The 14866-nt window shown below is 38.0% G+C and overlaps 1 protein-coding gene and 1 pseudogene across 4 annotated transcripts in view; one reads left to right on the forward strand and one right to left on the reverse strand.

Annotated features, from left to right (window-relative positions):
* The window catches only part of IFT56 (intraflagellar transport 56), a 60940-nt gene that overhangs the window by 33680 nt on the left and 12394 nt on the right, over window positions 1–14866 (forward strand). For all 4 annotated transcript variants that reach the window (XM_004046301.4, XM_063708797.1, XM_055393212.2 and 1 more), the window contains 6 exons: window positions 765–867; window positions 2471–2526; window positions 3974–4027; window positions 4920–4983; window positions 13776–13864; window positions 14077–14160. In XM_004046301.4, coding sequence (XP_004046349.1) covers window positions 765–867; window positions 2471–2526; window positions 3974–4027; window positions 4920–4983; window positions 13776–13864; window positions 14077–14160 — 450 coding nt within the window. The remainder of the gene's footprint in view (window positions 1–764; window positions 868–2470; window positions 2527–3973; window positions 4028–4919; window positions 4984–13775; window positions 13865–14076; window positions 14161–14866) is intronic.
* Window positions 8058–9937, reverse strand: LOC109027593 (male-specific lethal 3 homolog; annotated as a pseudogene).

A 14866-nucleotide genomic window follows, 5' to 3' on the forward strand; every position in this document is an offset into this window, starting at 1 on the left:
GGAGTTTTTGATGTAGAATGTCTGCCTAGAAAAGAGTTTTGTTAATTATTAGGTACTTTAGGAGTTTTCTGCAGTTCTTCTGAAGAGGAAAAGAGATGTACACAATAAGGGTTATGCTTTTATTCTATTTCTCATAGTTATAATTTTATTTTTAAATCTTTTTAATTTAAATTTTTGTGAGTATACAGTAGGTGTATATTGTTATAATTTAGATCACGGCTTTCTTTCAATGAAATCAAGGTCATATGCATCAATAGAGCTTCAAAAATATATTCGTCCTTTCAAAAAATAACTGAGTGCTGACTATACTAGTCGCAGTTCTCGGGGCTAGGAATACACAGTAAATGCAAAGTTCCTTGCCATATGGAGGTTATATTCTGGTGGATGTAACAGATAAACAGATAAAGAAATATACAATAAAAAAAAGATATAAGTGCTGTGAATAAAAAAGGGCAAGGGTATAGAGAGAGTGATAATGGAGGTAGGTTTTACATAGGGTTAAAAATAAAATGTTTAATTATGACAAGGCTGTTAAGAAGGATCAAAAGCAGAGAGGAGAGAAAAGGAGAAGGTAAGAAGCATAGGGATTAGGTAGGCAATAATAAATTCAGCCAATAGTAAAAGTTCTCAATATATCAACTGATTCCCAGAGCTATTTTTGTTGAATATCATGAACCCAGTTATATATGCCAGCTCCTTAAACATTGTCACCAATAAATATATACATCATTATTGCCATAATAGCATGATTTCTGTATCTCTAGGTTGTTTTCCGAGGAGGTGAAGGGGCTTTGCAGGTTTTACCTCCCCTAGTTGATGTCATTCCTGAAGCTAGACTAAACTTGGTGATTTACTACCTTCGTCAAGGTAAGAAAAATTTGTCCTGGTCTTAACTTACAATGAGATATTTTAGAATAGTTAAATATGTCTGATGGAACTATTTGCTTCACTTTTTAAATCCATACTTCCAAAAATATATTTGCAACAAGTTCATAGAACAAGTTTATTGGTGGTTATTTGTTGTGCCTTTTTTTATCCTCTTTCCTCTTCTGTCGCTTCCTACCTTCTCCCTCATTCTGTTTTTTTCTTTTTTCCTTTTATTTTGCTATCCTTTATTCTCTATCCATTCTTTCTTTTTCATTGTTTTTCCTCCCCTTCCCTTACAGTTCTTTTTTCTTTTTCTAGTTTCCCCCACTGCATAATGTACATTCACATTTTCTTGTGTCTTTTGAAAAAAGTATTAACTGTTTCTTATTTGCTTTGATTGTCTGCCTTTCCGTTTCTTTGTACCCCAGGCTGCTTATGAGAAATACTATGATTCAAAGAGGATGTGATATTTATTGCCCCTAAGTAAGATTAAAATTGTCAGACACACGCCTAAAGCAGCCTTTTCTAACAGCTATGAGTACAGGGTAGCAGCCACCATGCATTTGTGGTGGCATTTGGTCATGGGCCCTGGACTAACAATGTGGGCCTTCTTAGGTGCATGGCAGAAACCAACCAGGACAACATATTCCTCATGGAGGAAAATGTATTTATTAAAATAAGAATATGAACTTGCAAACAGTCCTACTTTATTTTATTTATTTATTTATTATTATTATTCTTTTGAGACGGAGTCTTACTCTGTCGCCCAGGCTGGAGTGCAGTGGCGTGATCTCCGCTCACTGCAACCTCTGCCTCCAGGTTTCAAGCAATTCTCCTGCCTCAGCCTCCCAAGTAGCTGGGATTACAGGCATGCGCCACCATGCCTGGCTAATTTTTGTGTTTCTAGTAGAGACGGGGTTCCGCCATGTTGGCCAGGCTGGTCTTGAACTCCTGATCTCAGGTGATCCGCCTGCCTCAGCCTCCCAAAGTGCTGAGATTACAGGTGTGAGCCACTGTGCCCGGCCTCTCTTTTATATAAAAGCAAAAGGAAATATGTTTTAGACAAGAATGAAATAAACAGCTTATATATTTTATAAATTATTTTTATTATGGAAAATTTCAAACATAGACAAAAATAAATAGTACAATAAACACCCAAATACTCACCCTGGATTCAGCACTTTTCAAGATATTTCCAGTCTTCTTTTTTCATCACCTCTTTTTTGTTCCTGAAATGTTTTAAAGCAAATCTCAGACTTCATGTCATTTAATTCCTATATACTTAATATATATATGTATCTCTTTTTAAAAAAAATCATTGCTTTTCTTATCTAATACAATGCCATTGGCATAGAATGCCTCATCCACGTTCTTAGCTTCAACAATTTTTAAGTTACTTCATGGCTTAATATGAGTTTTCTAAGGATATTTGGTTATTTTTAGCATAACTACTTAACACCGAACATGGAGAGTTAGAAGACAGATAAAACAGATCATATTTCCCATGAATATTTAAGTACTGAAGGATCTTATCTTTTGGGAGGACTGCTTCAGGAGGGTTTTCTGGAATACAGACTAGTATAATTACTTTGTTGTATTTCAGATGATGTACAAGAAGCTTATAACTTAATTAAGGATCTGGAACCTACTACTCCTCAGGTAACTGAGAATGTTTTATATTTTTACTAACCAAGTTCTGCTAAAAGTAGAACTTCAGAAATTTAGTTGGAAGTCATATTAGAGAAGATTAGGCAGACTCCTGCCTGTAGAATCCCAGGAAAAGACCATATGTATTCATTTAGGAATGTTATATGTGACTTGTGATATGAGAATGAATGTTCTAGGCTTTTTGATGTTTTTAAACTCCCTTATATGTAGTCATTTTGTCAAAAAGGGTAAGGAAATTTGGAAAATTCCTTTAGTATTTGGAAATATGAAAATTTAGAATTCTGATGAAACTAACAACTAGATACATGCAATTATCTCATAAATTGTCTGTAACTTGTCTTTCTTCCCCATTGGATCGTTAACTCCTTGTAGTCAGGGACTGTGTCTATATTGTATCTCTAACACTATGTGCATAAAGTATATAGTAAACATTCCATTTATTGAATGAAAGACTGAATGAAAAATATTTCCAGACCCCATGGAGTTTAAACAAGTATATTTCTCAAGTATATTAAAAGATTCAGCTTCTTTTATGCTGTTCTTTGTGAGCTCTCTTAAATGAAAGATTGATAAAGCTGCTAGCTATGGAGGGTATCTATTAAAGAACTGATCCAAGTCTGAAAAAAGGGATACAAGTGAGGCCCCAGGACTCCAAAAGAGAGAATACCTTATAAATAGATATCAGAGGACACTTTTTTTTTTATTTAGGAAAAGGATTACTAGCAAAGAAAAGTTACTATAACATTGGAAAGGGGCCAGGAGTGGTGGCTCACACCTGTAATCCCAGCACTTTGCGAGGCCAAGGCAGGTGGATCACCTGAGGTCCAGAGTTCGAGACCAGCCTGGCCAACATGGTGAAACCCCATCTCTACTACAAATACAAAAAAATTAGCTGGGTGTGGTGGCTGGGGCCTGTAATCCCAACTACTCGGGAGGCTGAGGTGGGAGAATTGCTAGAACCCTGGGGGTGGAGGTTGCAGTGAGCTGAGATCGCGCCACTGTACTCCAGCCTGGGCGACAGAGCGAGACTCGGTCTCACAAAAAAAAAAATTGGAAAAGAAAAATAATATATATGATATGGTCACAGAGAATGGCAGTGGTTGAGAAGGTAATAAAAATTATTATATCAACATTTTACTTTTTTTTCCATAGAATTGAAATAAAATGAAACTTATCTGCTGGAGCTTCCACTGAATTATTTTTGCTTAAGATTGAGAATTTACAAATATGGTAAATTTTGTTATATAGATACTTGGCTGCTGGAAACTAAATGAGTGTCTCCTAATTCTTTCATTCAAGCCAGGGATAGAACAGAGAAAAGTAACTGTGGGTAATCTTTGATAATTTATATAAAGTACTGAGTTAATGCAAGGAGTTAATTTGAAAATGATCTCATAGCTCCACATTCCTCTTAATCAGTGTTATTCCATGTTTCTAGGAGTATATTCTCAAAGGAGTGGTCAATGCAGCCCTTGGCCAGGAAATGGGTTCAGTGAGTATGAAATCACTGATAATCTATAGGTTGCAAAGTTATAAGTGTATGGAAGAGAACAAAATGACTATCAAAGTGCAAGCAGCAATAGGCTCTCCTGTAGCTCCTTTTATTTCTCCATATCCCCCAATCCAGACTCCACTGAGAAAAGAATGTTATGTTATTTAGAGACAAAAAAAAAAAAAAACAAAACAAACTTGTAACCCTAAAGACTCCTGCTTGTTTAAAAGGGTCCAATTTTTAAATAGCAACTTATTTAATAACAAACTTAAAAATCATTGCGCAACTTCATTCTTATTTGCAGCGACTTTTTTTTAACTTACATATATCTAGCTGTAATTTTGGCATCTGTAAAGTGGGGAAAATTGTTTCTCTGGAGAAGTTATTTTTATAAACACCAAAACACTGTCTAAAATTAAGCTCTTATCCATCTTAATACAGCATTCTTTGTTCTTTTTGGAACAAAATGGGATACAAATAAATCTTTTTATCTCAAGTTCATTCTGCAGTGCCTTGTATAGTAGATAGGCAGCAAATATTTATTAAATAAATGAGTTTAATAAATACTCCTTGTTATATCTACAGCTCCTGTTCCAAGGTCTGATGTATGGTAAAAGAGCAATAGGTTTTTTTAGAATGATTGAGTTCATTTAATGAAGTTTTAGGATAGAATTTAAGGATTTGATTCTTTTTCTTCTCTTCTGCCTGTCCCTGCACAGGTTTTAATTCAGTTTCGGGTCTAGTTGTTATGTTAATGAGAATTAGTATTGTTTGGGGCAAGATTTAAAACAAAGGTATATTTAAATCCTGACAAATATGTTAGAACCATATAGTATAATAAAATAAAATATTTTTACCTTATTCCTCTATATCAGCTCAGTTTGTTTTTCAGAGGGATCATATGAAAATTGCCCAGCAGTTCTTCCAGTTGGTGGGAGGATCAGCTAGTGAATGTGGTATGTCTGAAATCTGTACTTATGATCTGCTTCATAATTGGAGTGGGGCATATATTGACTGTGAGGTTTGATTCTCTGTCTAGGGATGTATCTATCAGGCTTCACATTATAAAGTGGGAGGTCAGAAATAAGAGAGAATATTGGAATTAGTTCTTCTCAACATCTCAGCGAAAGTGGGATAAGAGAATAAATAGAGTAAATTTCCTGTTTTGTTCCTGAGAGTTTTAAAACTTTGAATCAGTTTTAGATATAAAATGTTATTTTTTACTGAGTTTTCAAGAGCTCTTTTGAGCATTAACTTTTGTCACATTCTGGTAGGTCATTTGCCTTTAAACTTTGCCTATGATATTTTTTTCCATATAAAAACATTAAAACCAGCCAGGCATGCTGGCTTAGGCTTGTAATCCCAGTACTTTGGGAGGCTGAGGCAGGCAGATGGCTTGAGCCCAGGAGTTCAGGACCAGCCTGGGCAACATAGGAAGACCCCATCTCTATAAGTAATAATAAAAAAAATCAGCCAGGTATGGTGGCACACACCTATGGCCCCAGCTACTTGAGAGGCTGAGGTGTCAGGACTGCCTGAGCCCAGGAAGTTGAGGCTGCAGTGAGCCGTGATTACACCACTGCATTCCAGCCCGGGCAACAGAGTGAGACCCTCATCTCAAATATGTATACACCATACAACCAATACTACAGAAATTCAAAGAATCACCACAGGCTACTATGAGCAATGATATGTCAGTAAATTGGAAAACCTAGAAGAAATGGATAAATTCCTAAACACATACAACCAACCAAGGTTGAACCATGAAGAAATCCAAAACCTGAGCAAACCAATAACAAGTAATGAGATCAAAGCCATAATAACAAGATTCCCTGTAAAGAAAAGCCCAGGACCCATTGGCTTCACTGTAGAATTCTACCAAACATTTAAAGAAAAACTAATACCAATCCTACTCAAACTATTCCAAAAAAGAAAGGAGGAGGGAATATTTCCTCTCATTCTTCAAAACAAGTATTGCCCTGATAGCAAAACCAAAGGCACACCAAAAAAAGAAAACTAAAGTCCAATATCTCAAATGAAGAGGGATGAAAAAATTGTTAACAAAATATTAGCAAACAGAATTCAACAACACATTAAAAAGATCATTCATCATGACCAACTGAGATTTATCCCAGGAATGCAAGAATGGTCCAACATATGCAAATCAATGGGATACACCATATCAGCAGAATGAAGGGCAAAAACCATATGATCATTTCAATTGATGCTGGAAAAGCATTTGATTAAATTCAACATCCCTTTATGATAAAAATCCCCCAAAAAACTGAGTATAGACGGAACATACCTCAAAACAATAAAATCCATATACAACAGACCCACAGCTAGTATCATATTGAATGGGGAAAGTGGGAAGCCTTTCCTCTAAGATCTGGAACAAGACAAGGATGCCCACTTTCACCACTGTTATTCAACATAGCACTGGAAGTCCTAGCTAGTAATCAGACAAGAGAAAGAAATAAAGGACATCTGAATTGAAAAGGAAGAAGTTAAATTATCCTTGTTTGCAGATGATATGATCTTATATTTGGAGAAACCTAAAAACTCCACCAAAAAACTATTAGAACTCATAAGCAAATGCAGTAAAATTGCAGGATACAAAACCAACAAACAAAAATCAGTGGCATTTCTATATGCCAACAGCAAACAATCTGAAAATCAAAAAAGTAATCCCATTTATAATAGCTACCAATAAAATTAAATACTTAGGAATTAACCAAAGTAGTGAAATATTTCTACAATAAAAACTATAAAACATTGATGCAAGAAATTGAAGAGGACACACAAAAAAGGAAAGATATTCCATGTTCATAGATTGGAAGAATCAATGTTGTTAAAATGTTCATACTACCCAAAGCAATCTGCAAATTCAATGCAATCCCTATGAAAATACCAATGATATTCTTCATAAAAATAGAAAAAACAATCCTAAAATTTATACAGAACCACAAAAGACCAGAATAGCCAAAGCTGTTCTGAGCAGAAAGGACAAAACTGGAGGAATCACTGTACCTGGCTTCTAATTATACCTCAGAGCTATAGTAACCAAAACAGCATGGTACTGGCATAAACACAGACATAGACCAATGGAGCACATTAAGAGAACCCAGAAATAATCCATATGTCTACAGTGAACTCATTTTTGACAAAGGTGCCAAGAACCTGTAGAGAAAGGACAGTCTCTTCAATAAATTATGCTGGGAAAACTGGATATCCATATGCAGAAGAATGAAACTAGACTCCCATCTCTCACCCTATACAAAAATCAAATCAAAATGGATTAAAGACTGAAATCTAAGACCTTAAATAAGGAAAATTCTACAAGAAAACATTGGGGAAACTCTCCAGGACATTGGTGTGGGCAAAGACTTCTTTTTATGTTGTTGTTCTTGTTTTTGTTTTCTTTCAAACAAGATAGGCTTTATTTAGATCACCAAAACTAACATTTTACAGAAAGGTAACCATAACATCACACAGCAAAGTATAGCTGTAAAATCTCAAACAAGAAACACAATGCTTTCTTTAGATCACCAAAAATAATGTTTCATAGAGAGGGAACTGTTAGAAGCAAATGTGTAGCTGCAAATTTTCTTTTGCCATCAATATTGAGTCCCTCTAAAATACTTTGAGACTACTTTGTGGTTTCCAAGTACAAACTAAACCTTGTTGGACAGAGTTGCTCAGCTTCATCAAAAGAATGAAACCAATCTGCAAAAAAAAAAATTACTTAATGCTAACAAATAAAAAAACAATGTGGTTCTAGCTAATTAACTGCAATGTCTATTGAAATAGCCTAACCTATGTATGCTTCCACGAACATTTCACTGTGGACCCAGTTGCTTTTTTCCTGCCATGACAGATGGCCTGCACAGCAGCAAGTGTTGTGTCAGAGCACTATAGGCACCCAGGAAACAATTCCTAACAGAATAACTACAGTATGTGGGCAACTCAGGGCCTACCTCTGTCAGAGCCGCCAGGTGGGCATTGTATTTGTGCTCTGGGTAAAGACCCACTACCTTGATAGTTGTTCATCTGGAACCCAGAGTGCTGAGCTAGATAGAGGAGTTGTTCTTACAGAACCATCAACACTGTAATAAATTGCCCGGAGATTCTTGCTGCTGTAATGCACCTCACAGGCAGTGACACAAGCAAACTCTGGGAAAAAGTAATCACGGTATTCTGCTAAAAACCTCAAATAGAGATCAAAGTGCTTCAACAAAGCCTTCAGATTTTTCTCAGAAAAGGACATCTTTCCAAGGATTTCTGGAAGTTTTACAAACAATCGCAGCAAATGTTATGCCCCATAAATGTAAGAGGGTGGAAGCGGCTGGTCACCTGGTGGGTAATTGTCAGGCATAAGCTTCAGGACAGGACCTTGTTCATTTCATTAGTTTTTCTCCCTTCAAAGCCAGCGAACACTGCCTTCCTTGCTAGGAGTCAGAGGAATAGGTGAAGACAATCTGCTATGCACGGGTGTCTTCTTTTCCAGGTGCAGGAACAGCTTGGTTATACTGGCGGATGTGTCCTGCTGCTGGTGCTTGGGCTGAGGTGAGGTGCTGCTGTCAGAAAGTCTGTCACAGTTGGTGGTGTGGCTCATGGACCGCCTCAGAGACTGCAATGCTTCCAACTCAGCTTTGCACCTTTTATGGGTGGCTGGTTCACTAATGGTTGGCTGACTCTCTGTGGACTGTGGCATGGATGGATGCAACAAAGGCAGGCTGGGAGAGAGTTCCTCCTGGATCGTATTAGTGTTGGTGGCACTTTCCTTAATTGGAAAAAAAACTTGGACAAAGTCACCTTTTTTTTTTTTGAGATGGAGTCTCGCTCTTGTCGCCCAGACTGGAGTGCAGTGGTGCGATCTCAGCTCACTGCAACCTCTGCCTCCTGGGTTCAAGCGATTCTCTTGCCTCAGCCTCCCGAGTAGCTGGAGATTACAGGCTCCTGCCACCATGCCCGGCTAATTTTTGTATTTTTACTAGAGACAGGGTTTCGCCATGTTGGCCAGGCTGGTCTCCAACTCCTGACCTCAGGTGATCCACTCACCTCGGCCTCCCAAAGTGCTGAGATTACAGGTGTGAACCACCGCACCCGGCAAAGTCACCTTTTTATACTGAGTTTGTTCATATGGATAGAGTAAAACCAACAGGAGAGTGTAATCAAAGGTTATTCTTAATCCATCCACCATCTCCTTAAAAAGGTCAACATTCTTTTCTTCTGGGATATAATGCACGTTCATATTGGCATGTGGCATAGCATGATGGTGACGAGGCCTCTCATTGGCTGCAAAGGCTGCATTGAGAGCAAAATGCTTCCAAAATCATTATGATGTTGGTCTGGCATGAAAGTTTCACTAACCATTTCCTCCTGTTAATGTAATAACAATCATCCTGCTGCTGCTTCAGAACTTCAGGTATTTCTATAGTTATTGTTGTTTCTTCCATTTCTCTTTTTGTTTGAATCTCTGGTTCTTCTTTCACTTTAGTCTTTTCTTCAATATCACTTTCTTCACTTATTTCTTCATCCTTTGCTGCTGCCAGAGGAACTACTTAATGAGTTTTCATCATTTTCATCTTTTTCATCAATGAGGAGGCCTTTTAAGACAGAGTCAATCAACACCAGGCAACCTGCAGCACTTCTTTCTTCCTGTGCTGCTCAGGCGAGCTACAGCTTTTCTTGCCAATTTATGCTGTAATCTACGATTTTCATCAGTATCATGAAGCACATGATCTTCGGTTGCCCATTTATCCCAGCTTCTGTTCCAGCCATTAAAATGGATCAGATATTCTGGGATCTTTCTGCCTTTTTTGTCTTTCCCAACAATAACATTAACAATCTGGGTCTGACAGCAGGGTGTCCCACGGGAGCCCACCTGGCGCTGGGCCACACTGGAGGAGAGATTTAACATGAAGACAGAAACTGTAGTCCAGAGGCCTCCTCCACTGGCGGCCCGCATTGGCATCAGGGGGTGCAAACAGTAACAACAAAGCACGCGTGAGGTTCCCGACCATGTGTGAGCAGCCTGGCCCAAAGATTTCTTGAGTAATACCGCACAAACACAGGCAACCAAAGCAAAAATGGACAAATGGGGTCACATCAAGTGAAAAAAGCTTCTGCACAGCAAAGGAAACAATCAACAAAGTGAAATGAGAACCCACAGAATGGAGAAAATATTTGCCATCTGACAAGTGATTAATAATCAAAATATAGAAGGAGCCCAGACAACTCAATAGGAAAAAAAACTAACAATCCAATTTAAAAATGGGCAAAAGCTCTGAACAGACATTTCTTAAAAGGAGACATACAAGGCCGGGTGCCGTGGCTCACACCTGTAATCCCAGCACTTTGGGAGGCTGAGGCGGGTGGATCACCTGACGTCAGGAATTCAAGACTAGCCTGGCCAACATGGTGAAACTCCGTCTCTACTAAAAATGCAAAAAATTAGCTGGGCATGGTGGTGGCACCCGTAATCCCAGCTGCTCAGGAGACTGAGGCAGGAGAATTGCTTGAATCCAGGAGGCAGAGGTTGCAGTGAGCCGAGGTCACACCATCGCACTCCAGTCTGGACAACAAGAGTGGAACTCCATCTCAAAAAAGAAAGAAAGAAAAAAAAAAAAAGACATACAAATGACAAATGGGTATATGAAAAGGTGTTTGACATCACTGATCATCAGAGAAATACAAATCAAAACTACAGTGAGATACCATCTCACTCCAGTTAAAATGGCTTTTATGCAAAAGACAGGCAACAGTGAATGCTGGAGAGGATGTAGAGAAAAGGGACCTTCATACACTGTTGGTGGGAATGTAAATTAGCACACCTACTATGGATAACAGTTTGGAAGTTCCTCAAAACACTAAAAATAGGATGACCATATGATACAGAAATCTCACTGCTAGGTATATACCCAAAAGAAAGGAAATCAGCATATCAAAGAGATATTTGCAAACCAATGTTTATTGCAGCACAGTTCAAAATAGCGAAGAATTGGAAGCACTCTAAGCATCCATCAACAGGTGAAGGAATAAAGAAAGTGTGGTACATATGCACAGTGGAATACTTACTGTTCAGCCATAAAAAGGATGAGATGAGATGAATGAGATGAGATCCTGTCATTTCCAACAACATGTATGGAATTGGAGGACATTATGTTAAGTGAAATAAGCCAGGCACAGAAAGACACACTTTTCACTTATTTGTGGGAGCTAAAAAATATTAAAACACTTGAACTCATAGAGATAGAGAGTAGAATGATGGTTAGCAGAGCCTGGGAAGGGTAGTGGAGTGGGAGGGCAGTGAGGATGGCTCCAAAAAAAAAATTAGAATTAATAAGATCTAGTATTTGGTTTTTGTTTGTTTGTTTGTTTTGTTTTTAGAGATGGAGTTTTGCTCTGTCACCCAGGCTGGAATGCAGTGGCATGATTTCGGCTCACTGCAACCTCCACCTCCCAGGTTCAAGCAATTCTCCTGCCTCGGCCTCCCGAGTAGCTGGGACTACAGGTGCCCGCCACCACGCCCGGTATTTTTAGTAGAGACAGGGTTTCACCATGTTGGCCAGGCTGGTCTTGAACTCCTGACCTCAAATGATCCACCCACCTCAGCCTCCCAAAGTGCTGGGATTACAGGTGTGAGCCATCACGCCCGGCTTAAGATCTAGTATTTGACAGCACAACAGAGTGACTACAGTTAACAATATAATTTATTATATATTTCAAAATAACTAGAAGAGTATAATTGGATTGTTTGTAACACAAAGAAAGGATAAATGCTTGATGTGATGCATACCCCATGTACCCTGATGTGATTATTATGCATTGTATGCCTGTGTCAAAATATACTGGATATCCATATGCAGTATGGATATATGGACTACATACCCACAAAAATTAAAAAAAAAAGTAGATTAATAAAAAATATTAAAACCATATTTAATTAAGTTTTTCTTTCCTATAATGATTTCTTGCATGGGTATTAAGCTTAGAAAATGCTTTCTTTCTGCCACAGTTATATAATGTTCACCTATATTGCCCACTAGTAGTCTTGAAACTTCATTTTTATGATTAAAGTATTTCATCAGCCAAGATTCAGTGAAAGATTTGAGAAAGGGGTATAAAAAGAGATGCTAGTTAGCCAGCATGAACCAATATGGTGCTGCCTGTACTGGTTGTCTATGCCTGGCATCTATTCTGAGTAACAGTGTTCACGCTGAACTGAAAATTAAATATTTTTATCACTCCTGGACGTTCACAAATGTTTCACCAGCACTGGTTATTTAGTACAATTTTCCCCATTTCATTCATTCATTCACACAATAAAAATTTATTGAGCTGTTGAGGATACAGCAGTAAACAAACAAAACTCCCAACCATTATGGAACTTAAGTCTAGTAGGGCAGATGGACCAGAAACACTATATAGTGGCCAGGTGCGGTGGTTCACGCCTGTAATCCCAGCACTTTGGGAGGCTGAGGTGGGCGTATTATGAGGTCAGGAGATCGAGACCAGTCTGGCCAACATGGTGGAACGCCACCTCTACTAAAAATACAAAAATTAGCCAGGTGTGGTGGCGTGTGCCTGTAATCCCATCTACTTGGGAGGCTGAGGTAGGAGAATCACTTGAACCCGGGAGACGAAGGTTGCAGTGAGCCAAGATCGCACCACTGCACTTCACCCTGGGCAACAGAGTAAGACTCCGTCTCAAAAAAAAAGAAAAGGAAAAAAAGAAATAATATATCATATATATGTATAGTGTGTGTGTGTATATATATATTTATACTACATATGTATATCTGATATGTAAGTTCTGATCCTTACCCAACTTTTTGCCTGATATCAGATTCCTATTTGAGTGGTGGAGGATTAGTATAACTCCCACCCTTGCCACAGGCATTCCTAAGGCTCCTTATTCTGTTTAATTTTTTTCCTTTATCAATTATCACAGTCTGATATACTATGTATATCAGATATATATATACTGTCTGTATGTACATCTCATCAAATATACCAGAAAATTTTCTGTGGTGGCATTAGTGGCATCAACTAATCCTTAGGATTAGTTTTGTGTTTATCTGGTATAACTGATGGTTTTATATTTTATATGTATATCTGATCGGATATACATATATATAGTGTGTGTGTGTGTGTGTGTGTATATATATATCTCAAATGTACATAGTATATCAGACTGTGATAAATGCTAAAGGAAAAAAATTAAACAGGATAAGGAGCCTTAGGAATGTCTGTGGCAAGGGTGGGAGTTATACTAATCCTCCACCACTCAAATAGGAATCCGGTATCAGGAAAAAGTTGGATCAGGATCAGAATCAGATGGTTCCATGGCAAATTATTTTTCCGTTTGAGATTGGAAGTGCTAGGTTGATTTAGAAAAGTGATAACGGAGACCAGGCCACACTAATTGAATCTGCACATGTTGGATGAGAGCATCAAAGCCCTGGAAAATGACCTGGGTAATGTCGTAGTTAATGAACCTGCAGGGCGTGTGTTCATTTTGGACTCTGGGAGTTAATCCCCAGAGAGATTATTGGTCACTCTCAAGAACTGTGACCTCCATTATATTGGGGTTTTGTCCACTGAACAAAATGTATAATGTCAGAATCTAGAAAGATATTTTGGAATATTTTCCTGTCTCTAAATTATTAAATAACTCAAACTTCAGCTAAAGAGGATTTTAGTCTCATGAATATATGTGGGGTTTTTTTCCCCTCCATTTCAGATACAATACCAGGGAGGCAGTGCATGGCTTCCTGTTTCTTCCTGCTTAAGCAATTTGATGATGTTTTGATTTACCTCAACTCATTTAAGGTCAGTATAGAATTATCTACAAGACTTTATATACAAAATACTATAGAATGTGTCAGAGAAGATAAGATACCCTTAGAGATGGCCCATTTTCTGTGGTGGCATTAGTGGCATCAACTAATCCTTAAGGTTAGTTTTGTGTTTATCCGGTATAACTGATGGTTATATTTTATATGTTAATTCTCAGTGTGACCTGTTCTTGGGATGTTTTTCAGAGTTACTTCTATAATGATGACATCTTTAACTTTAATTATGCCCAAGCCAAAGCTGCAACAGGCAATACCAGTGAGGGCGAAGAGGTGGGTACCTGCTTTTGAAAGCATTTGAATGATTCTATCTAAAAACATCCTTATCTTTTTCTCACTGGAATAAAATGGTCAAAGGTTAAGGATTATTAAAGATTCCTCTGTTCTTAGGATACATGAAAAAGTACACTGTGGAGAAGGTGCAGTGACACACACCTGTAGTCCCAGCTGCTTGGGAGGCTGAGGCAGGACAATGGCTTGAGCCTGGAAGTTTTAAGCTGCAGTGCACTATGATCGTGCCTGTGAATAGCCACTACACTCCAGCCTGGGCAACATAGCAAGACCCTGTCTCTTAAAAAAAAAAAAAAGTACAATGTGAATAGACATAGATTTTATAACCATATTAAAATTTTCCCTTTTTAGTAAATTTTATAGAAATATAACATATGTACAGAAAAGTATACATATCATAAGTATACAGCTTGATGACTATCGATATGTTTCTTATTTGATTTCTAACTTAATTGTATTTTTGTGGTCGTAGAATGTACTCTGGGCTGGGTGAGCTGGCTCACACCTATAATCCCAACATTTCAGAAGGCTGAAAAGTGGGAGGATCACTTGAGCTCAGGAGTTCGAGACCAACCTAGGCAATATAGTGAGACACCATCTCTACAAAAATTTTTTTAAAATAGCTGAGTATAGTGGCATGTGCCATTTGTTGAGGCTTGCCTTACTGACCTGTGTGTAGCATGGTCAT

The sequence above is a fragment of the Gorilla gorilla genome, chromosome 6 (assembly GCF_029281585.2).
Source record: "Gorilla gorilla gorilla isolate KB3781 chromosome 6, NHGRI_mGorGor1-v2.1_pri, whole genome shotgun sequence".
NCBI lineage: Eukaryota > Metazoa > Chordata > Mammalia > Primates > Hominidae > Gorilla > Gorilla gorilla.